Source organism: Photinus pyralis, unplaced genomic scaffold (genome assembly GCF_008802855.1).
Source record: "Photinus pyralis isolate 1611_PpyrPB1 unplaced genomic scaffold, Ppyr1.3 Ppyr1.4_LG7, whole genome shotgun sequence".
Classification (NCBI taxonomy): Eukaryota; Metazoa; Arthropoda; class Insecta; order Coleoptera; family Lampyridae; genus Photinus; species Photinus pyralis.
The window spans coordinates 35791761-35817580 of NW_022170738.1; the positions used below are offsets into that span (position 1 = coordinate 35791761).

The 25820-nt window shown below is 35.5% G+C and overlaps 1 protein-coding gene across 2 annotated transcripts in view; it reads right to left on the reverse strand.

Annotated features, from left to right (window-relative positions):
* Window positions 1–7394: 7394 nt before the first annotated feature.
* The window catches only part of LOC116176736 (octopamine receptor beta-3R-like), a 203736-nt gene continuing 185310 nt past the window's right edge, over window positions 7395–25820 (reverse strand). For both annotated transcript variants that reach the window (XM_031495495.1, XM_031495494.1), the window contains one exon: window positions 7395–9105. In XM_031495495.1, the coding sequence (XP_031351355.1) occupies window positions 8892–9105 (214 nt within the window). In that variant the 3' untranslated portion in view covers window positions 7395–8891. The remainder of the gene's footprint in view (window positions 9106–25820) is intronic.

Sequence of the window (25820 nt, forward strand, 5' to 3'; positions counted from 1 at the left end):
CCATGACAAAGGTAATACTTGCTGTTCCAGCGGGAAAGTTCTTTAGCACGTTACTTTTGATGTTTCTTCTCCCTCTTCGGAGTTGTAAAAAGTGTTTTAGATCTACGCTGTTTGACAGCGGTAAACCTTGAGCATTTGTAGAGGAGCGGCCTGAGGGTTAGGAGTTATTTCCTGATGCCTCTTTGTACCTCGGTTTCAAAGTGCTGTAGAAGTGTTTGAGCTCTTTAGGCTGTTTACCTCCTTGGGAATGTGCAGACTTCAGCGCCGGTGTACCTATTATTAAAAACTACTTTTGATGAGCGGTTGGTTACGTAGGTCGGCGGTGGTTATGTGTCCATTTCGTAACCGATGTTAACGAGGGCTGGTCGTTTCCCTGAATCTTCTTGTATGGTACTGTGACATGTGCGTGTGCGGGCCTTGTTGCCGAATTTGAAATGATACCAGCACGTCACGTCATTCCGGCTGCGTGATTGCTCCTTTTCGCATTCAGGTTTTCGGTCTCTGCTCCTGCTGTCTCGTGTATATTTTCAAGGCGACTACGTCTTCTGCTCCCTTACCTAACGTGGGGTGGTAAATAGCAGTAACCATAATGCGCAAATAACTAAAAATAACGTGTAACGTCATAGAGTCGGTAATTTGTAAAGGTATTCTTACTTGTGTAAACTTTTCCTCTCGTCAGAAAAGTGACGTTTATCGCCAGACCGTGAACTACTGCAAAATGGTATACTAGCGCAGTCTTTAATAGCAAAGCTCTTACCTGTAGCCACACAATCACAGTTACCTTATTTTGTTAAATGAGCATGTCTGTTTGGATGTTTGATTTCGTCCGGAATATTATTCGAGAAAATTTGTTTTACAATTTTCGTCGGTTTAGTTCTTTGACAATTTCACTCATGGCATTCATTTTACAAATGTCATTGCGAATTTGCCAAGCAACAGGCTTTCATGTCATTTTTGTCTTCAAAATTTTCTCTCTTGTAATATGTAATTATTAGTTTATTACTCAAGCCATTTATTGCTTGAGTACACCCTAGAACTGCGCTCCTTTTAAGTAATCAAAAGCACTAGTATTAAAAAAATGGGTGTTTTGAAACCCGAAAATGCCTATACCTTGCTGGGAAATCGTGAACCCCAAGTTGTCCATTTTATTCTAGATTTCGAATTCTTGCACATTTCTCTTCTTTCTGAAATATCGACGTGTAAATGTCTGATTCCACAGTGAAGGTCAAGTGAAGCATCAATTCCTGTTTGTGTGTCCTTCCCGTTATTTTCATCGCTTCTCCAAACACTCTAATACGTAAGCCCCGTTTTTGGGTGTCATTTTGTAAGGATGTTACAAATACCTCTTTCTACTCCATCCTACCTCTGGCTAATCTTCGCATACCTAATTAAATTACGGGGGTTTTTGTTATGGAATTATGTATATGTGCGCCCGATAGCTATCAGTTAGTAATTCTCTCCTGGCCTCTAAGGAAAAAGGTAAAGGGATAAATAATAAGTCAATAATCTTTATTAAATTATGAAACGGTTCTTATTTTCTTTAAGGTATGTTCTTGCTGCAATAGAATAACATAATTAGTAAATGGGGTTTGAAGCGTAACAATCCTGTACAGCAAATAGTTAAAAACATTGATTCGCAAAACTACTTCGGCATCGATTGTTCCTAAATACCTTTATCGTTTGTGCACCACTAGTTCTAGACAGTTCGGGTCACGGCTTTCACTCACAAGGAGAGTTATCTTGCATCCAGCTGTACTATGCACGGACCGACTATAGACTTCCCGCCGTTGTTAGGAACGCCAGGGAAGGACCCCACTACCAGCAAACGCCCCATTCGCCGCAACGCCGGACGCCTCGACGAATTGTTAATAAGCACCACCAAGGCCAGCAAAACCACTTGTGCCTGGGCAAGCCTACCTTCCCTACATAAGCAACTGAGGCTGGTCGCTTTGGCTCAAGACGTCGCACCGCATGTCATCACGTCCCGGCTCTGACCTAACCCCGGTTCGTCAGGATCGGCGCTATCCGCACCTACCTACGCCGCTTCTGGCATCCTGGTACGCCCGTGGATATGTTCAAGCTTCTTGTTTTCTGTCTTCGAAATGCTGCGAAAACCTTCGTCCGCAGCATGACGGTGGCTCGATCGTAATGATTTCGCTATTGGATTAATTTCAGTCTTCGGGATCCATTCAGAGGACTGATTGACTTAAAATTGCACCTCGCGCTTTGCGACAACGCGGCGCAGGTTCGCCCCATGTAACGCCGCTAAAGCCTCCTGTCTCATTATTTGTCATTTAACTTTGGGTGCGATAGACGTATTTAACTCGGATCTCTTTGTTCTTACCTTATTACAATGATCTGATTCATTTATCTCACCCTAAATATGCACACATAGTGCAGTATTTATTTATTTACTCTATTTGCATCTGAAATAGAATTGTATTTCTAAAACCGCGATTTTTACTTTATATTTCCAGTTACCTTTTAGCTCCTTAGAGCTCTTTTTTACACGGTGTTGGTAGTTGCGAAATACTGTATCTTTGTCATCAGAATTCCAGCCTTACGCAGTGAGGTACTTCGATTTTCAGTGCAGTGGCGGGCGGTTTTCTGTAAAGTCAACCACACCTGATAAAAATTGACGTTGCAGAAGCCATTTTACTATACAATACATCAAAGGTGCGCTCCATTTTTATGACTAATCTTGTTTCTTCGGGCGGAGGTGACGAACAGCACTGACCGGTTGCTAATGAAAAGGTATCCTCCTGTAAAGAGTTCCATATGAACCAATAGCCCATCAGTTCCCTAAAGTCGTAAAATCTCCGGGCGACTGGACCTAGCGGGAAACCGAAATTTAGTCGCCGGTACTGTATGCGAGAAGTATGCGTGTGTGAACGGCTCCATAAGACGCAATGTACAGATGTATCCGAGATACCAGTCTGCGGGTGACTGTTATCAACGTGTCTTAGGGTTTAAATAAAAAAACCGGGTTAATACAATATTAAATAAATATGATTTCCTTACAATGCATAAACAAAAATTCACACACACAAGATTATAATTCCGTATCTATATATTTAGATTGTGCATTTTTTTCTACCCTATAAAATTCTCTGTACGTACGGAGGCTCGTTAGAGCTTTATTGGTGAGCCTGCGTAAATTCTGGGTGGGATTTGGAGGAATGCGAGAGATTAAGGAGTCCAACGACGACAAATCTACCCACGTTTCATTTTGTTTTCTCCAAACAACAGTTCACGTTATAAGGCAAATAGTAACAACAAATTTATGCAGTAGGAGGGAACCCCTTTGAACGAATATACGGTTTTTTTCAGATACCAAAAGTTGTTGTTGGGACATTACCCACAACGCATATACGTAAATGCTACGCTGAAAAAATCGGTATGTATTTCCAAAAGGAGTTGAGTATCTAGTGATGAAGGATTATACTATGGTAACGTCTACGAACGCTAAAAATAAAAATATGAAAAAGTTGCTTTTATATAAGGATACACTCCTCTATCTTCCAATGGAAATAAAGGATCACAATCTTCATAGTCCATTTCAAAATAATGGATGAAACTAGCCTCCATTCCTTAGCTTTACTATGTAAAATGGTTATGCATTTCGACTAAAAGCACTTCAGACACACCACAATTCTGTTGAAAGCGAACTCCGATAATGAATAACGAAAGTGGAACTGCCAACAAAAATTCGAACGTCAATGCAATATTAAACAAAAACCTTTGGCCAAATCGTCGTGCATCCTGGAAAAATGCCATGGACAATGAAATGGCTTCCTTGATGGAAAATAGCACATGGGAATTAGTAAAATTACCCACAGGTGGTAAAGCAATTGCTTGTAAGTGGGTTTATAAATTAAAATTAAATCCAGACGGAAGTATTTTAAAATACAAGGCAAGATTGGTCGCAAAAGGATACAATCAAAAGAAAGGTATTGATTACAATAATACTTTCAGTCCAGTTGCAAAGTTGCAAACTATTCGTTTGATACTTGGTATTGCTGCAACAGAGAAAATGCATTTGGCCCAATTTTATGTCTCAACTGCATTTTTATATGGAGAGCTGGAGGAAAAGATCTTTATGAAACAGCCAGATGGATACGATGATGAGTCTGGTAGAGTCTGCCTACTCAAAAGGAGTTTATATGGACTAAAGCAGTCGCCTAGATGTTGGAATCATCGTATTGGAAAATATTTACAAAAATTACAGTTTAGAGCCAGTAAAGAAGAACCATGTATGTTTGTTAAAGAGAAAAATGGTGCTAAGATAGTTTTAGCATTATATGTAGATGATGGTCTTATTGCTGCTACTCATAAAGAAGATCTTGAAGAATTTATCCACCAACTTAGAACAGAGTTCAAGATTACCTCAAATGAAGCAACATATTTCTTGGGTCTTGAAATTGAAAAATCGCAGAATGGAAATATCAAGATTAGCCAGAAATCGTATGCTCAGAAACTACTTGAGCGTTTTAATTTTGTTGAATGCAAGTCAGTTTCTACACCAATGCTTTCAAGTTCAGGAAGTTCGAATTCAGGGAAAGCATCAGAAAAAGAAGTCATATTTCCATATCGACAGGTCGTTGGTGCGATCATGTACCTTATGTTAGGCTCGAGACCAGATTTAGCCTACAGTGTGGGATTTTTATCCAGGTCATTAGAAAACCCTACTATTGATGATGTCGCGAGAGCTAAAAGAGTCCTTAGGTATATAGCTGGGACTATTGATCTTGGTATAGTATATCAAAGTAACGCTAAGAAGGGAGCGTTCGAATGCTACAGTGATGCTGATTTCGGTGGTTGTAGTAAAACAGGTCGTTCAACATCAGGAGTACTGGTCAAATATGCCAATGGAGCTGTTTCTTGGATTAGTCAGCGACAAGGTTCCGTAACAGAATCTACAGCTGAAGCAGAAATCGTAGCTGCAAGTGAAGCCGCAAAGGAAGTTATTTGGCTTACTCGACTTTTGCAAGAAATTACATTTTTAAAGGAAATTCCAGTTATCCAGATTGACAACGCAGCAGCCGTTAGACTTTCTGAGAATCCCGAAAATCATCGCAGAACCAAGCACATTCAAAGGAAACACTTCTTTATTCGTGAGCATGTTAGTGAAGGCACTTTGGTTGTAGAAAAGGTTTCATTATATAATTCAACGTTAAACTTTGAAAATGATATTATTGATTACAAGATTGAGCGTTATTACATGTGACAGTTACGGTAACAATTCTAATCTTTCTAAACTATGAAATACGCCGCCTATTATTTTTTATCTAACACTAACTTTAACTGACTTTAACATTTGTGTGTGCTATGCCAGATTTTTTTTGTTGCTGGTTCCCTTTTTCCATGACTTTCGGTTTATTAGCTCCCTTCCCGATGGTGTCTCACGTCCCAACACATAAAAATAACCGCCATAATATGACACAACGTAGGAGCCGATTTGTAACACTCTGTCCGAGCCGATTGCTACCGAAATTTAAAGGTGTGGCGAAACGTCCAACATTTCGACATGAAGATGATTCTGATTGTAATTTTTCCCCAGAGTTGGCATCTGTAAGTCAAGATTGCAGGTCCGGCTTGCGGGTCTGTTAGTGATTCATTCCTCTCAAAATGTGAACCGCCAATGATTATCCAGCACCTTTCTACTTTGATACTGCACGCATTATTTTCGCGCTGACTTATGAGTGCCATCCTTCCATCGTAAATATCAATCATCGTAATGGAATTAATTTAAAAAATCGTACTTGAATTTGGAGATGAGCTTCCTGCAAATCGAAATTTTGCAGACAAGGGGTGTTAAAAAAGGCATATTGCTTTTTCGTTAATTTGAGTACCACTTTCGACGCGCTCTTTTCTATACACTTTGCTTGGGATTTTTGTCGAAAATGACCGCTTGGTTGGATTATAACATGGAGGCTAGGCTAGACAGGAGTGCCTTCTGAGTCCCTTAGTATTTTTTTAAAATGATTTTATTGGTGGGGGGGGGGGGTAGACATCAGAAGGGGTGGGGGGAGAATAAATGAACAGATTGATTACAATGGGGAGGCAATAGAAATTGTTAATAAATGTAAATATTGAGGTGTTACTTTCACTCCAAAGCTGACAATGGCTACTCAGATGGAGAGAGGAGTAGGAAGTAGAGGAGATTGCCGCTGTCACCCAAGGTAGGAATCTTTACCGGGGTTGTTAGGGCGATCGTGTGCTACACCCTGCACAAGTATGAGGGTGAGGATTACAGTAGCACCAGGCAGTGGAAGGGGTAAAGAGGTTTTTTTATAAAAAGAATGATGGCCGTCCCGAAGTACTGCTCGAACTACATGCTTCACTTGAGCGCATATTTCTATATTGTATCTGGTATACTGGGGTACGAAGATCACAGATAGCTAACGTTTCTGCTGAGAGAGATGATGAGGGCTTGGTGTGGATAGAGCAATGATTGGGAGGGTTTGGTTGTGGAAGTATAAGGCGAGTGACTGGAGGCTAGGGCTCAGCTGAATGGGGATGTTGAACCAAATTATTGATAGAGTGCGAGTGGGAATCGGGGAGGAGGATGAAAGGAGAGCTATGGAGTCGTCCTTATGTAATCACTATGGTGAACTCGTTGTGGGCGGGGGATATTTAGGGTGTATGAGAAATGGAATACGTTTACGGATAGTGGCTGTTTAAGTTATTCAGGGGCGGGGTACTAGATTTGAATGACAGACCAGGTAGAAAGGATGACAGAAAGCTCTGTTCAATGTGCAACCTTGGAGCGAGGGAGGACATCCTGTACTTTATAGGGTGGTGTCTTGTTCTTTCTAGAATTAGAAAAAAAATGGTTTGGGGAACGAGAAACAATAGAAAAACAAGAGTTGTGGTAGAGTCTCCTTGCACCAGTAATTACTGGAGCACATTTATTAATTAATTAAATATGTATTAATATTAATATTTATCGGGTTATGTATGATAATTAATGTTTGTTGTAATTCTCTTCTTGTAGTCGTATTGTCATTTCATTTTCATTTTTGTGTAAAACATAATTTAGTTACCATGCGAATATTGTTACGAAACTTTCATAAGATAAATGTTGAAAATACATTTACAAAAAAGGTTTTTTTTGTAATGAAAATTCTAAACATACCTTAATGAAGAATGGAAGTATTGTGTGCGTTTGTATCCCACTTGGTTTGACTCAATAATTCACCACCATTTCCCAAAATGAAGGGATAAGGTTGTAAGAGATAAAGGAAGAAAGTTTCTACCCTGAAGGAATTCTTCTAAAGCATCAACCTGAATTTAACAAACAATTTATTACTAATAATTATAGGTACATTAATTTGTAGTACATGATATTCCCACCGATATTTTACATTCAACGTACCATACAATTGTTTACAAAATAGGCCCTTTTCAGATTGTCTTTTAAAATGTTAATCTAATAATTGTTTGCTCTGTACAAAGTTTTAGCCTATTTCTTTACAAACATCAAAATATATCCGATCGATAATTATATAATAATAACTAGAATAAAAACAACAATAACATCTGTTATATAATAACAAAGCACGAAATTTCGTATAAAATGAAATTAAATTAACGTTGTATATATACAGCTCTAGGGCTTGAGCACATTTAATTTGAAAGGAAGACGTTCACGTAAAAAGTCAAATTAAATTCTCTTCAATAGGTATTTGATCAACATTCAACAACTATTTATTTATACAAAGCATTTTTTGTCTTTAATAATAAATCTCTCCCTTTAATATTAATCCAACCGTCATTCCTTTAACAAATATAATTTATTTGTATTACAAAGTAATCACATGCCGTATATCACACACCAGAGTTTCTAAAACTGAAAATAGCAGTACTCCTAAATGCAGCTGAGCTTTTATAAACATCTATGTGTATTATTATCACAGAACGATAAAAATGTGGCAAATCACGTTTTAGGCTCAATGACTCAATACATTGAGGCAATTAGTGCTACTTTTGGTTTCGCTATTACAAAATGTTGTTGCTACTCTTGCTATGAGGTTAGTCTTGAACGTTATTGCTAGAGAGATCTTCGTTACAAATGTTTTTTAAATGAGCAATGCAGGTTTATTGGGGGCGTTTGAGATAAAATTACCTTTAAACTATCGCCATATAAAAGCTTTTGATCAGGATATAAATTAGTCGTTGCTTTTGATAATAAACGAAAGGTCGTAGTGAACACAAGATTACTGATTTAGTGCAGGAATCGCCCCACATTTGCTACCCTTAAGATGGCACACTAGTAGTTCTAATAGAATATCAAAAGCAGTCACTATGTCAGCGGTTGTATTAGGCGGATATTTACACGTACTCATTCAAGAGATTTGTGCTGACGTGATGAAAATGAAGGAAGAAGTTAAGCAGCTGTCTGATACCAGGGGCGTACCGTGGGTAAATGGCGCCTATGGCAAACACTCCGACCGTCCATCGATAGAGGGTCGGGACTTTTTTTTTTATTTAACATAAAAGTGTTACTCATAAGTAATCATGTCCCACTCTCAATGTCTTTTAATATACATTTTTATCTCCATAAAAGCGCGCCCCACTTGATGCCATACCCTAGTTACACCTCTGCCTGATACCTACAATATACGGGTGAAAGGTTGACGAACAAAAAGTTACGAGACGGATACACTGAAACTAAAGCTTAATCTGAGCTTTTTTCAACTAAGCTATTGCGAACGCATTTAATTTTCACTTCTTTGATTAGAAACGTAAAATATCCGCCTAATACGGTATCATATACAACATAAAAAACATGCAGAACACAATCTTGGTCTCTCTTATATAGGTATTGCTTTTTTATGAACATTTTGCTTCTACAGTTGTTCATCTCTGTACGTGGGCTTATCCTCGGGCTAGAGATATCGGGGTGGATTCTTCCAACAGCCGAAGCAGCAGGGCAGCGTGCAGAGCAATGTGTCCTTAAACGCTTCTCTAAAGTCTCGATTAAAGTAGGCATATATCAAAGGGTTGAGAGCGGAATTAAAGTAGCCTATCCAGAATAGCATTCCAACGACGATATCCGGAGTTGGACAGTCCACCTCGCCGCACACCGTCGACGTTACATACCTGACAACAAAACAATGGTATTAGTGAAATTTAATTACGTCGCCCCTGTGTGCCAAACCCAACTGTGCATTTAAATTTTAATACGGCCATAATTTCCGCATTATCTTAATATTGACTGCGTCGATTCGCTTTAAACTTTTAATCTAATTCTATCAACTCTATTAACGTGATAACTAATACTATAATCTGAGATTAAGGGACTAATCTATGCCGCGAGTTCATGAGTGCCTTTCCTAAGAACAACGTTTCGCCATTAGTAGATCGGTGCTAGGATCTACAAACCGCCGATGGCCAACTAAATGAAAACCATTACCCACACACACACACTCTAGATTAAGGTTTAAAAATTCGTTTTCATGTAATTCCAGCGGCCTGACTGACGAAAATTGACCTATCAACTTTGTTTGCGTTATGAAAAATTAACCACCGCCATATTCTTTGAAACGTTGTGAAAATGAAAGGTTTTAAATGAGTACGGTTTTTAATTAAATATCAGGAGTAGGTATACCGCCCAACTTTGATCAAGCGATACCGTAACGTATTTCACTAAGAAAAATATGCGCTTATCCCAAAGTAGGTCACAGGGTGCTTCTTTAACATTATGTTTCTGCCTCGGTTTCTGTAAACCACCACATTTTATGCGAGAATGTTGTTTGATGTTACAATCAGAAGTTTCTTGTATTTTCCCGTATTATTAATTTGTATGGTGCCGAAATTAAGTTTTTGTTTAAATGCCAACACGCTGGGGGTAGGTAATCAACTTCACAATACATGATTTTCTTGTACTTTTTTTAGGGCCACTTGGGTTGTTAAATTTGAACGTAATTTAAAAGGAAATTTTATTAAATTCGTCCCTTCATTTCATTTCTGGAATAAAAAAATGCGCCAGAGCGTCATTACCAATTGTATGCCTAGGTACATATACGACACGATTTAGCTCTAACACTATAGATATTATAAAATGATTACTCCACCTCGCCATGGAACGAAGTTTTTCGAACGATCGTATATCTATAACGTTGCGAACATCCGAACAACTCTGCCGACGAATATTTAGATACGGGGAATGATTTCATTTAGAAATCAATTATTAAAAATTATACTGTGTGAGGGAACATTTTCGAATTGGAGACGCGGTTGTCTAATAAAAACGGAATTCAATGTGTTTAATTTAAAAACTCCAGAGACACACACAGCGGGACATTGGCGTTTTATTCCAGCGCGTACTATTTTCGCGAAATTGGAACCATCGGTATACGTATGGACATTTTTGTTTACCAGGTTACCAGGGTGGTACCAAAAGTCAACGATTTTGTTGAAAGTAACTTCCTGAAGAAATCGACCTATCAGTATTATTTGTTTTTTTTTTTCATTCATTGATACGATACGAATCAGATCCAAGCTAAGGGTTTTTCTCATCGAACCCCCTTGCGACCACAGTTTTACAACTATTTAGGTTGCATTGGGTTGAATTTTAAATAACCGTAAAAAATGAATATCTATTGCTAATATGTCTTAGATTTTATCTTGCTGTAAGGATTCTATTCTCCTTTCGTAACATCGTATTTATGCCGGGAGACCTTTTAATGGGAGTGTGTGTGTTTTTTTTTCACATTTTTAGATAATGTACATTGGGAGAGATAAGCGGTGGTTCTGTTAGAGAAGGTTTCTTCCATAATGTTGTTGTTTTCCGAGTTTTACAAGTCAATAGTTTCCGAATGAATTTGGCGATCTATAATTGTATAAGTTACTGGCGCGAGTCGGCTAGGCGATAATACTATCTTAATGGGGTTTACGAGACCAAAACAACACAATCAGGACCCGAAAACGTCAACTGCGTGGTACAATATATAGTAATTTTTCGGGCGGTGCGCGGCTAACGGTGGTACGCGATTTCTACAATTAGTAAGTTATTTAGTTGATAATAATTTTGAGCGGAAAGTTGTATACTTTGAGTGGGTGAATGAATAAACAAATTCGCGGAGATAGCCTAAGGGATTACCTGCGAAAAAGTGTAACGAAGCACCCGCTTTCCCCTCTAAAGTTTCATACCCGAAGTTATGACCACACCGTATATTTTTGTAAAGTCGACCAGCTTTGCTGAACACCCGGTATATAGAAGCGTTTTAAGTTGGCCGCTTCGTTACTAGATAGTTGATGCATTTACTCATTTGTTCTATAGGGCACGAGGAAGGAGGTTTCTGTGTCTTCATTTTGTTTAATTGTTTGTTTTACCGTTGGAATATTTAAATTGATTTTTCAGCTGCCGAAAGCGGAAGACGGCAAATTAATATTTTAGAATTTCAAACATGATAAGCCATTATTAGCAGGCTTTGTTTTCTATGGCAAATTTAAAGCGAGCACTGTAACGGCAAGTTCGTCTAACTTCCGTAGATAGCAGGTGATATCGATGATCGATCTCGCTGTTTGACCTGCGAATTCCAATTAACAATAGGTGGCAATTGGGATACCGAATTTGGAGATTTCATTCCGACTAATTAGTTACAGTATAATTAAGGATTGACCTTTAAATTAGTTACAGAAAAACCCGTCCAATTGAGCTGAGCCTTACCTCAAAAGAAGCGCTCTTAAACAACTTGAAGTCTGACATCGATCCCATATTTTTCCGATATCGGGGAAAAGAGTAATTAATTAAAAACGGTTTAATTTGGTTGAACGTATAACGCACTATGAAATTGGATCTTTTGCTTTTGGTGTTTAATCGCATAGTAAGTAAATATTTTCACTTTTGAATTTTTGCCTATTATATTTGTAAGTGCCGTATTAATCGTTGTCATTGCCGTTAATTTATTTTGCATCAGTACAGTAAACCGTTTCATTTTCGCTTTTGCATTAAGTTACCGCACCGTATTCAATAATAAGTGTGCCATTTGAATAAAACGATCGGTGACTTGCCCACCCTGAAATGTAACCCCCTGCTGCAACATCAAATAAAGCTTTTGGTAAATTGTATTCATCTGTATAAAAAAATTACATTCGGGTTTGCCGTTTTAAAGATATAGAGATTTCAATAAATAATCTTAATTCGAACTTGAATTGTTATTATTATCTTATTTACCTTTTAATTATTTGTTCTGTAATACAACTAGCGATCAAAAAGATAATACGTACTCATGATTTTTTTAAAAGAAGGACGCCAAGGATGGAAGACTGTGAAGTGTGTTGTTATACGCAGTATAATAAATACAATTAATTAATACCAGCACAGTCCACAATTAGTACTACGTTTGCCAATAATCTTTTGTGTACACAACATCGTGAACAATACTGATCTGTGAACTGGAATCCAAATAACGGAGGAAGGAATATTCCCTGATTTTCAAATGTGAGTTTCCTTACACCTTCAGTACAATCTAATGTAGTAATAAATTTCTATATTTGCTTTACAGCAGCTCTTTGATGAAGTATTCATCTAAATAAATGCAGAGTAAAGAGGAACCCCCAAGTTTAATTTTGTGAACACTTGGTTTAACTCACGCGTTTATGTACCATAGTGTTTGATGTCGGAAATTTTCCAAACGTCTTTTAACCAGTGAACCTCAAAGCTTTTAAAACAGCTTAGACATTTGGCATTTACTTACAAATTTGCGAAATAGCTCTGTATGCGCAATGAGATTTCTATTCCGGTTCATCCAACGGTGCGCATTTAAATCGAATGCCCCCCCCCCCCCGCAATCATCATTGCTAGTGTGAAGACTGCAAAGCTCTTAAATGTGTCAGAACTTTTACGGATTAAAGGTGGCGTGGTAACTTAAACTCTGCATTCACGTAGGAAATCAATTTCATATCCAAAATTTTAAATTGGCGTGGGAAACAAAAAGGGCTTAGATTAAGTGCTTTTCAATCAAACTTAACCGTACATCTTTTATGGCCAACATTTTGAAGTTCTATGTATCTTACAAGAGTGTTGTTTTAAAGATTGTTTACTTGAGTATACAGAGGATGGCCGTTTGGCACCACCACTATTGTAATTTTGTGTTATCCCTATCGCCCGTAATTATAAAGTTGGCGTGGAGCCAAATACTTATCGTGTGTGAATACAGTCTCTGAAATAAATGAAATAAATATATTAAATAATGGATTAGTCGATTGGTTTTCTAAATTGCACTCTTTTTGATGTAATCCTCTTTTCGTAAGGGTGTTCCCTAAGGTGTTCCAAATTTGAGATATGACGAAATAAATCGTTAGAATTTTCGAGTTAATATTGAAGGTAAATGTCAAAATAAAGTGGAAAGTCCCTAAGAAATAAAAAATAAAACACATTTTTGTTTTGTATTTATTGCGGAGCCAGACCTACCATACAGAAGCGATTTGTTTTCATATTTCTAAAGGGAGCATCATTTTCCAAGGAGAAATAAGATCAATTTATTGAAACCTGAAAAGAATATCCACGTCAATTACTCTAAGTTATTTTAGGAATTTGCATATTAATTTTGTTTGAGGCAATTTTGATATTCCTAAAGGAATCGACCTATGAGTAGTATTTCCATGAAACACATTTTGTATTGTATTTTTGATAATAACCAAATCCAAACAAAGGATTGGGGTAATTTTGTTCCATTGAACAATTTTTAAATTAAATTTCATTCCTTTGGTTGAATTAAAATTTTGTTTAACGTTCAGAAGTGTGTGTATGTCTTGTACAGAAGAATGGACCAGTAAATCATTATGTGGAAAAGATAAAATACTTAGATAAGTATCAAATTTAGCAAGTATACCTGAAATACCTGAAAATATGTAATTCAATACAATATCGTAAAAGACAGAATGCTCAAAATACGCTCAAGAAACAAAAAAACCTCCCTAGAAGAAAACATACTTTACGTACCGTCGTACCGAAGACGGATAATCCCCAAAATATGCTCCAAAATAGGAGCACCGAATAATTTTAGCTTTTTGATGTAGAGGATGAATTGAGACGACGGATTTTGTAAAAGATTCGTGAGATATACGTTAATCTCGCCCAAATATTTGTACGACGAACTCCTAGAGACGATAGAAGACGATGGACCTATACCCGTTATTTAATTTTATCACAGTAAATGGAAACAAAGACATAATTTGATGTTTTTTTTTAAAGTTCTACGCAAAGCATTTTTTGTTATGGTTCAAGGTTTGTGAAATGAAATGAAAAACCCGTATTTTTGGAAAACACGAACATTACAAGTCTTTTTTTATAACCACACGTACCGATTACTTCCGAAGATATGCCAGAAAAAGGAAATTTGGCGATTTGGTTTTTATTTTTTTCTCATATTATTTAAACAGTTGCAAAATACAAAGAAAACACTTTCCCATTGCCACTTTTTGAGCTCTACAAGACACCGTTGAGAGATTTTTAATACAACGTTTTTTTTTGTTTCGGAGAGATTATTATCAACGATATTTTTTATATGATCCGTAAATCAAGTAGGTACATACTGTATTGAGTAGCATTTTTATTACGAATAGAACGATGTGCGGCACACCTAAAATACAAAAATTGGAAACTGTTGGTATCAACAGGATGGGGCACCCTTGCACAACTCCCTAACCGTGCGAGAATACATATCGGAAAAATTTCATGAAAAATGGAAAATTTGTCGCACGATTAAGGTTTATACTATTCATAAATAAATATGTACCTAAATAAGCTTCTCACATTTAAATTATCACTTTCACTTAGAGAAATACAAACGACGTTATTTCATAAGTAGCCAAACTCCTCGACGTCCCATCTAAAACTTTCAGAAGATTTACGTATCAATACGGTAAAGTTTGTGTTAAAAATAAAACACATCTTTGTCTTCATTTCTGTTTTGCTTCGTTTTCTGAATTGCAACTTGAGCTTCCGCAAAATTGTTCTTGTTTGGAAACGGCTGTGATTTTCAGAGTTATATTAAAACATTTCAACAAAAACTTTCTGTAGCCAACTGAAAATTAAATCCTATTTGTCAACAACATACAGTGGCAATTTAGTCTTGGTATCCTGTTTGTTGTTTTGTTTAGATGTAGTTCAGCTTTTTCTGTAGATAATTTCAAATAAACACAAACACTGGAGATAAATTCTTGCATTACTTTAAAGCGGTCCGTGAAGTGAGCTGACCATGAAAAGCACAAACAACGGATTTAGGTTTAATCGTTTGTGCTTCGTTTGTGCTCGTTTGTGCCGTATAAGGTAAGTCAGCAAAACCAACCATACAAAAATTATGGACAATTCAAAATGGTCAGCTGACTTCACGCACGAAATTAAAGCACAAACGACGGGTTTAATTGCAATCGTTTGTGCTTCGTTTGTGCTCGTTTGTGCCGTATAAAGTAAGTCAGCAAAACCAACCATACAAAAATTATGGGCAATTCAAAATGGTCAGCTGACTTCACGCACGAAATTAAAGCACAAACGACGGGTTTAATTGCAATCGTTTGTGCTTCGTTTGTGCTCGTTTGTGCCGTATAAAGTAAGTCAGCAAAACCAACCATACAAAAATTATGGGCAATTCAAAATGGTCAGCTGACTTCACGCACGAAATTAAAGCACAAACGACGGGTTTAATTGCAATCGTTTGTGCTTCGTTTGTGCTCGTTTGTGCCGTATAAAGTAAGTCAGCAAAACCAACCATACGAAAATTATGGGCAATTCAAAATGGTCAGCTGACTTCACGCACGAAATTAAAGCACAAACGACGGGTTTAATTGCAATGTTTGTGCTTCGTTTGTGCTCGTTTGTGCCGTATAAAGTAAGTCAGCAAAACCAACCATACGAAAATTATGGGCAATTCAAAATGGTCAGCTGACTTCACGCACGAAAATGAAAGCCAAACGACGGGTTTAATTGCAATGGTTTGTGCTTCGTTTGTGCTCGTTTGTGCCGTATAAAGTAAGTCAGCAAAACCAACCATACGAAAATTATGGACAATTCAAAATGGTCAGCTGACTTCACGCACGAAAATGAAAGCGCAAACGGGGGCTTCAGGCTCAATTGTTTGAGTTTAGTTCTTGCCGGTATGTCCGATATAATAAGTCTTTAAGAGAACCAGTAATACCTACACAATTATAGATATAATGCATGCACAAAATTGCAGAACACCTAACATAAGATGCACGAATTCAAACAGCTGTAGATTTAACCATAGTGTAAAGACTTACTTATTTAACGTATCTAAGTAATTGTACATAATATGTAACTGTATGTAAAGTTTCATTCCCTATGTTATGTATCGAGTTCGGACTTTCGCTAGATTATTCCCTATGCCTCTTAGAAGTGTAATAATTCACTATAAGCTTTAGAACAAAATGTACCCAAAATTATTCTTTACACATGAATTTGGAGTTGTAAAAGCTTTCAAAGGCATTATCTTGATGCTGAAAGAGTACCTACATCACGTGCACATTTGATAACCGCATGTGTGTGATTCAAAGATGTTAAATTATTTTTCTGATGCCACATGGATTTTGATCAAAACATGTCAAAATCGTTATTCTTGCACTGAGATCGATGGGAAAAAGCCCAACAGCATGATGTATCATCTCAATGACCAACACATGAATTTGATGCATGTTTGGCGACCACATGGACTTTGATCAAAACATGTGAAAATGGTTATTCTTATTCATGTACCAAGATCATTGGAAACAAAATTAATAGCATTATCTCAATGCCCAACACATGAATTTGATGCAAAAATTCTGAAATTTAACTTTTATTTTTGCAATTCGATTCTAGTTGACTCGTCGATTCTAGTCGACGCCGGCTTTTACAGTTTTTCTTCTCACCACTAAACTTGCATGGTATTCGTTCAGAAGTTTTGAAATAAGTAGTGCGATAACGTTCATTCTTATATTTCAATATTATTAGATTTGTAATTATTTTCTTAATAGTGTTATTGTGATCATCATAATCACGCTACCTCGTTTTATTATTAATTAAAAATTAATATAATATGATAACATTTATTTAATAATGAAGATTTTAAAATCAATTAACGTGTACATCTTGTAGGTATGTATATCTACTACACTAAAAAAAATAACCTGAGAGTCGGAAACTATACTCTATTCGTATTAATTTTTTTTCAAATGTCTGTAATAGTGCTTCCGCCTTCTAGTTTTGTATAATTTAATAGCCCTTGAACAAATTTAAAAATAAAAAAGTAATTGAATATAACTTCAACAATGCATTCTAATTAATAATCGCTGTTTAATATACAATAAGGCGGACATTTAAAAACTTTTCAAATAAAAAATACTGTTTCTTTAAATATCAAAGTGACCCACCAGGCCACCACCCCCTTAAGCACAACCCATACTGATCTAAGAATCTAACAAAACAATACCCAATTTCTGATCGTCTTTGGAAAGGTTATTACACATCTTGGAAAACGTACAATATGCCTGGGTATTATTTTTTTTTTAACTAAGAAAGATATCAAATGAACTGATAAATGTGGTTGTTGTAAAGGCTACGGAGAATCCTAACGTTTTTTAAAATAATTTTAATTGTTTGTTCCACACTTTAAGCTATTTTGGAAAATAAAGAAACGTGTAAACAAATATAGAAAACGAGCCCCTGGGTATGACTATAGTATGTGCAAAACCAAATTTGGAAACTGGCGCTACATTAAGTGGCTATGTATCAAATTTCATTTAAATACCTCCATAAATAAGAAAGTTTGCAATTCGATTTGTAAATGGTCGAGATGCGCAAAGGGCACTGTGAATGCTGATCAATTAGGCTCAACTTTTGGAATTGCGTTTTATATGGCTAAAGCCATGCGCATATTGAATTTCATGTAACTCGGTTCATAACTAATGGAGATGTCAAAAGGGTCTTCTTTATTTTTTTTGATCTACATTGACAATTCACGAACTCCGATTCTACAAATTTGTTATTGAGGAAATCGAAAGTGTACTTTTGTACTTTTTGTAAGCGCCACCTTAAGTCGGAAGTCGTTAACATCTTTTTTTATAAAGTTTTCCATATTTTTTTGAATTTATTTCTTTTATATAGGAGTGTAGTGTAGGTAATAAGAAATCAAACTTGGCTTATGCTTATATTTTCTAAAGCTACCGATTTCGGTCTATGGCCATCATCAGGGTGTGGTAAAATGTTTTATAGATTTATAATATAAGTACCGTCAAATAGTTAAAGCTAATAAGTTGAAACAATAGTGGTAAAATTTTGGCATATCTAATGTAGTAAAAGTCTGAAATGAAAAGATTAAGATATATGACTAGCAGTAAATTGTGACTATACATATATTAAATAAGTTTAAAAATTTAAACAATTTTACCAGTATTGTTTCAACTTATTAACTTTAACTATTTGACGGTAAGTACGTATATTTATAAATCTCTATCAGAATCGTAATAATTAGAACATTTTAGCACAGCCTTTGGAAAATATAAGCATAACCCCAAATAGGACTTCTTATTACCTACACTCCTATAAATTGTTAACACTATTTAATGGAAAAGCAAAATATTGTTTTGTCTTGTAAAATATTAGCATTACATATGATATGTAAATATGAATGTATTTCTTCATAAAACCGATTTAATTACTCAATGATAAAACTTTACATACAGTTACATATTATGTACAATTACTTAGATACGTTAAATAAGTAAGTCTTTACACTATGGTTAAATCTACAGCTGTTTGAATTCGTGCATCTTATGTTAGGTGTTCTGCAATTTTGTGCATGCATTATATCTATAATTGTGTAGGTATTACTGGTTCTCTTAAAGACTTATTATATCGGACATACCGGCAAGAACTAAACTCAAACAATTGAGCCTGAAGCCCCCGTTTGCGCTTTCATTTTCGTGCGTGAAGTCAGCTGACCATTTTGAATTGCCCATAATTTTCGTATGGTTGGTTTTGCTGACTTACTTTATACGGCACAAACGAGCACAAACGAAGCACAAACGATTGCAATTAAACCCGTCGTTTGTGCTTTAATTTCGTGCGTGAAGTCAGCTGACCATTTTGAATTGCCCATAATTTTTGTATGGTTGGTTTTGCTGACTTACTTTATACGGCACAAACGAGCACAAACGAAGCACAAACGATTGCAATTAAACCCGTCGTTTGTGCTTTAATTTCGTGCGTGAAGTCAGCTGACCATTTTGAATTGCCCATAATTTTTGTATGGTTGGTTTTGCTGACTTTTGTTATACGGCACAAACGAGCACAAACGAAGCACAAACGATTAAACCTATATCCGTTGTTTGTGCTTTTCATGGCCAGCTCACTTCACGGGACCCTTTAAAGCTACACTTGTTTCATCAGTAAAGTACAACATATGGATTTGTGCAGTTTTTGTGCTACTAGATACCAAATGACAAAGTTTATTTTTCGCTTAGCACTCAAAGTATATAGACAAAGGTTTTAGCCATTGCCCTGTTTCATATGACTGCTGCAATTCAATCTATGACGTGTCTGTGATTTTTCTAAGCCCTTACTTGTCTTTCAATTAAAAAAACACTTATTTCTCTAGCGCTTGTCATTCAAATTAAAAGGCAGACTCCAAACGGAGACTTGTATTGTCAAAACGTTGCACGTCGTCCCCCTTTAAATTTTTCTACAGTTTTGTTGTGCACCATTTAGTAAAGTAATGGTGTTAGAATGCCGCACCCGCATTATTGATATCGTAATGTAGTAAGAGGGCGTTAAAATTCCATTTGCCGCAAAGTAGATGTGTTGTTACATTTCAGTTTTGTAGATTGTAGCCATTCCACTTACATGATCAGCGCTACTTTTATATTAGAACTGCTTCTAAAATACCAACTTCCATCTTCATTTATGAGATTATCTAGGGGAAACCCTATTCCCATAATAATATCGTCGTCGGCACTCAGTGTGTTCGCATTATTTACGAGAGTTAATCTCAACTTTTACGTGGGAAGGATAATGGAAGTTATACATATTAATAGTTTCATAACCGAACTATTCCAGTTCATTGGAACTTCTGCAGTTATCCAAGAACGTATTACGGGCGCGCTTGAAGTGTAGTTTTAATGGCTTTTTATCATTTATAGTCTGTTTTTTAACTAGAAGGACTAAATATGAAAGCCTGATTCAGACTGAAAGCATCACTAAATTTACTAATTACAGTTGTAGGTATGTTTTATATTTATGTAATTAAATACCACACAAATCGTATTAGCAATTTACACCAAATGTTAAGTTATTGTAACATCTAGTGCCACCATTGTAACCCTTAAGGGGTGTTTCTCTCGGTATTGGTAGCAAAAGGTGTTATTGAGTAGGGATTTCAATTAATGAACGCTTGGGAATGCTAGGGAGTACCTGGGCTATATTGAAGTAACTTCCAAAACGTTTACAGTGGTATTACAACATCAACATAAAGAAATTTTCTGGGTAGAAAGAGTAAAACGCAGGGACCAATTACAAATTACAATATCAATGAAAACTAATAAACTTTGGGACTTACCATGTCGGTTCTGTTCACCAACCCAATCACTACTGACTAATTTTTTCTAGCTCACGAGGTGCCTCAACCTTTTTACCGCCTGATAAGCAATTTCCTATATCGACACCTCTTGGCTAATTCTACTTGTGCTACATTCAATTTTGCATTTTTCCCTTGTTACGAAATTTATTTTTATAAATGTCTTTATAGGCCCTGCGTTATACTCCTTCCCCCTTTAGGAAACAAAAGCTTGCTTCAGTAAGCTTTTGTTTAACTAACTAGGTTTACATATCCTTTAAATACAAAAATTCTTTGACTTGAAGAGTCTAACTAATATCCTGAACTTCCCTTGAGTACTGTCTCTAATTCCCTATAATGTCTTTTTTTTTTTCTTTACTTTACTTTACTCTCGTTTCCAAATGTTAGTTGCTCCTGAATTTTGGTAATTTCCTCTTGTGTGTATAGACCTCTCTCTCCTATTTGTTGGATGGGTTCCAGTTGTAAGGGTTTTCCTTCGTCTACTTGTAAATATGTGGGGGGTTTCTTTTCAATGTGTACAGGTGTTATAGCTGTCTATGTTCCGTCAATTAGGTATATGGGGGGTGTTATTCGGTTACAATTGATTTGTTGAGTGTATGCTTGAATTATGTGTGTAATTGGCGCCATAAATTTGGATTGGTTGTTGTTGTGTATGCGATGAGCGCTGCACAGGTTATGATTTCACTTAAGGTTAGTATCCCCGAGAGTAGTTTCATTTTTTATAATGAATAACGTAATTAAAATCTGACTGTAAATAATAAAATATAATAAAATGAAACGATGAAGTATAGGTACCTACTTATTTAATTACAATTAATTTGACTTAAGTAACATAGTATAAGTATAATTATTTATTATAAAAATTAGTTAGTTTGTATAACAAGTTAGTTGTTAGATTGTGTTTGTAATTTACCATATTAGTTTTCTAACATCCAAATTGTTAAATGTTCTTGACTGGTACTAGTTAGCTCACTCCGTACATAACTAGTATTCCTTTACGCAATATGTATTGAATCTCCTTTTTTTTTTTTTTTTTCTCTCAACTATGAAATTGAATTTTGTTGATACTTTTTATTAATTTTATAGTATTTTTGGAAATTTTGAAAAATTAGAAAAAGAATTTTGGTATGTGGTTTAATTTTAATATCTCCTTCTATTCGATCTTCTTACTCCCTGAGAATATCTAGATCCATAATTGTTTATATCTCTAAACTGTCTGTAATTTTCCCGCAATAAATTTTGAGTTTGTCTGTTAACCTGTCCGTATACTTCTCTTCTTTTTGTTGGTCTCCAATTGTGTAAGGGTGAAGCCTTTCTTTTCTTGTCTGGGATTCTATTAAAATTTCTCCTTGGGGTATATTGATTTTGGAACCTACTTTGTCCTAATAGTATGTGTGAAGCTATGTTTGACGGGTCGTTATTGTAATTATCATTAGTGTAAGGTTGTGGCCAAAGTTCGTCAAATGTATTAAAATGTTTTCTGTTTTGTGTTGTTAATATTTGGTTTTGGTTTGGGGTTTGGTAAAATGGCTTTAGTCGATTTCTATGAATTACCAATTCTTTTGTTTTGTTTACTAATTTGACTCTATAGTTTACATCGCTTAAAATTTCTATGACTCTATATGGTCCTGTCCATGGTTTGTGTAGTTTTTTCGCTGTGCCTACCTGAATTGCTGGTTCGTAAACGTAAACTAAGTCTCCTAAATTAAATTTGAGAATTTTTGATTTTTTGTTGTAATGTTTTGTGTATTTTTCTGTGGCCTTTTTATTATTTTCTCTGGCTTCTCTAAATGCTATGTTTAATCTAGTTAAAACTTCTGAACAATAATTTGAATCTATGTCGTATTTTTTCCTAATTGGCTCTAGGGTCTTGTCTATTGGAAATTTTGGGTCTCTACCATAAATTAAAAAATAAGGACTAAAATTTGTTGAACTATGAATAGTGAAATTATGGGACATTTCGAAGTATGGGCTAAATTGATCCCAATCTGTTTGATGTTTGTTTACATAATGACTTAAGAAATTTTTTATATCTCGGTGTACTCGTTCGAGTGCCCCGTTTCCCATTGCATGATAACCTGTGGTTTGCAATTTTATTATGCCTAATTCTTTACATAATTCTTTCATTAAATTTGAAATGAAATTTGCTCCTTGATCTGTTAATAATTTTTCAGGGGTTCCGTGACGAGTTATAACTTTTATTATGAAAGCTTTTGCAATGGACTCTGTTTTTTGATTTGGCAATGGTGTTAATTCTACGTATTTTGAAAAATGATCTATAAAAGTTAAAAGATATTTGTTACCTTCGTCTGTCGTTGGTAATGGACCTACAATATCTAAAGATACTCTTTGGAATGGATAGTTTAATTCTGGAAAATGTTGTAAAGGTGCTCTAGATAAATGTGGTGATGTTTTTCTCCTATTACATTCATGGCATCTCGTAACAAAGTCTGTTATATGTTTCGTCATGTTAGGCCAGTAACATCTATGCTTAATAGTTGAAAGGGTTTTAGCTATTCCTTGGTGTCCGAAAATAGGTAGTGAGTGGTAATCATTTATAATTTTTAATATTAACGAATTTGGTATTACTAATCTATCCTGAACGTTTTCATTCTTGAAAATCATTTTGTCTGCGTCTAAGTAAAAGTCGTTGTCTCCTGACTGAATTTTCTGAATAATAGTTTGACAGTACGTATCTTTTTGTTGTTCTCTAAGTATTGATTCCCTATCACAAATCGGAATGATTTCGTCTAGTTTGTTTTGTCTAGTTATTGCATTTATTTGGTTATCTGTCCGTTTGTCATCCGTGCTAGTTGTTGATTCAAAAGCTCTACTTAAACCGTCTGCGTTTCCGTGAAGTTTACCTTGTCGATGTATAATATCAAAGTCATATTCTGAAATTAATAATGACCATCTTAGTAGTCGTTGGTTTCCGTCCTTTAAATTTAATAAATACCTGAGGGGTCTGTGATCTGTAACAATAGTGAACTTTCTACCATACAAATAACATCTGAAATGTTTAATTCCAAAAATGACACTTAACAGTTCTTTTTCCGTTGTACTGTAATTTGCTTCTGCTTTATTTAAATTTTTACTTGCGTACGCTATAGGTTTTTCGAATCCTTCCTGAATTTGGCTTAAAACACATCCTACGCCTGTATTACTGGCATCGGTTGCTAAAATAAATGGTTTATTAAAATCTGGGTAAATAAGTATTGGTTTTGTGATTAACGCTTGTTTTAGTTTGTTAAACGCTGAAGTTTCTGGTTGGTCGAATTTAATTTTGACACCTTTCTTTGTTAATTCCGTTATCGGTTTAGCAATATCTGCACAATTTGGGATGAATTTCCTATAAAAATTAATCATGCCTAAAAATGATCTGATTTGTTTCAATGTTTTCGGGATTGGAATTTGGTTAATGGCTTCAATTTTTTCTGGGTCCGGCCTTACTCCATTTTGTGTGATTATATAACCTAAATATTTTACCTGTTTTGCTAAAAATTTGCATTTTGAGGGTTTTAATTTTATGTTTGCTTCTCTAAATCGATCAAATACTGTTGCTAATTTTTTTATGTGATCTTTTATACCGGTTGAATTGTGTACTAAAATGTCGTCTAAATATACCCAGCAAATGTCACCTATGAGACCTTCTAATGTAAAATTAATGAACCTTTGAAAAGTTGCTGGTGCATTACAGAGACCAAAAGGCATTGCATTGAATTGCCAATGACCATGTGCTGTTGAAAATGCTGTGTATTGTTTCGAATCTTCTTCCATCGGAATATGGTAGTAAGCTGAAGTTACGTCAAAAGTTGAAAAAAGTGATGATCCTGAAAGATGATCTACTGCTTCTTGTAGCAGAGGTAAGGGGAAAACATCTTTTTTTGTAACTGAATTTAAACTTCTATAGTCTATACATAACCTAATTTTTTCTTGTCCGTTTGGTAATTTTTTCACAATGAGCACTGTTGGCGCACTCCAGGGACTTGATGATTTTTCAATAATATTTGCTTTTAAAAGTTTATCTATCTCGTTATTTAAAATATCTCTATGTTTGAAAGGAATTTTGTAGGGTCTTTTTGCGATTGGTTTTACATTGTCATCTACTATAATTTTATGTTTAATTTTGTGAGTTACGTTAGCTTGATCTGGTTCATTTTCAAAAATGTCTGCGTATCTGGTAATTAATGAATATAAAAGTTCAATAGTTTTTCCGTCTAAATCTCCAAAATCAAAATTATCTTGAATCCAATTTGGATTTGCCATGTTTATTTTATTGACCTTTTGGGTTTTGTTGTGGTTTTCTAATATTTGGTCTACTGGATCTATAGTACTTAGTCTTATGTTTTTCTGTAGTACGATTTCTTTATTATTTAAATTGATTAGTCTAGCTATAATTTGTTGATTATTTTTGTTAATTGTTCTTGCACAATACACACCTGGGACTATTACCTGGGGTTCAAGTGTTATAAACTCTTCATGAATTTGATTAAATTTTTTGTTGACACCTATGCAATTTATCTCCGCTTTAGGAGGTACTATAATTTGATCTTTTAATCTTATATAAAAATCATTATTATTAATTATTTCTCTATCTTTTGTAATATTATTATTTATTGTATTATCCTTAGTAACTGTTAAATCATTATTATTATTTAATTTGTTATGTACTGGAAAATCATTATTATTATTTTCTTCTTCCTCGATAAGCTTTGGGTTCTGGCTGGAGTCGACTTCATCTAGGTTGCGCGCACTGCGTAACGACGGTCGCATGCTGTTTTGATGCGTGTCATCCATTGACTCCTTGGCTTTTCCCGCTTTTCCATCCAAAAATTTGGCATGGTACTCGTCTAACGTCTTGTTTTCTTCATAAATCTGCGTTATATTATTGAGATAATACAGCGCAATGGAATTATAGGTATTAGCATTATCAAACCTACAGTTCACTGCTTATGCATAAACTGTCTTTAGAAAGTTCATAGAACTCCTACCTAGTATAAAGACCCTGACTGCTAACATCATCCGAACCAAGTGAAATAATATTAATGAGGTTTTCTGAGCAATTTTTTACTGTGTATAAGGTATTATCTGATGTTGGAGGAATCGTTTTTTATGAAAAAAGTTAAGTATAATTTGTCGAATTGTTCTCTGTGTCGCTTCATATTACCGGTAGCTGTAAATTTACCTTTAAATTTTTTCTCAAATTTTGTTACGAATATAGACATTTTGAGACGGGTAGAG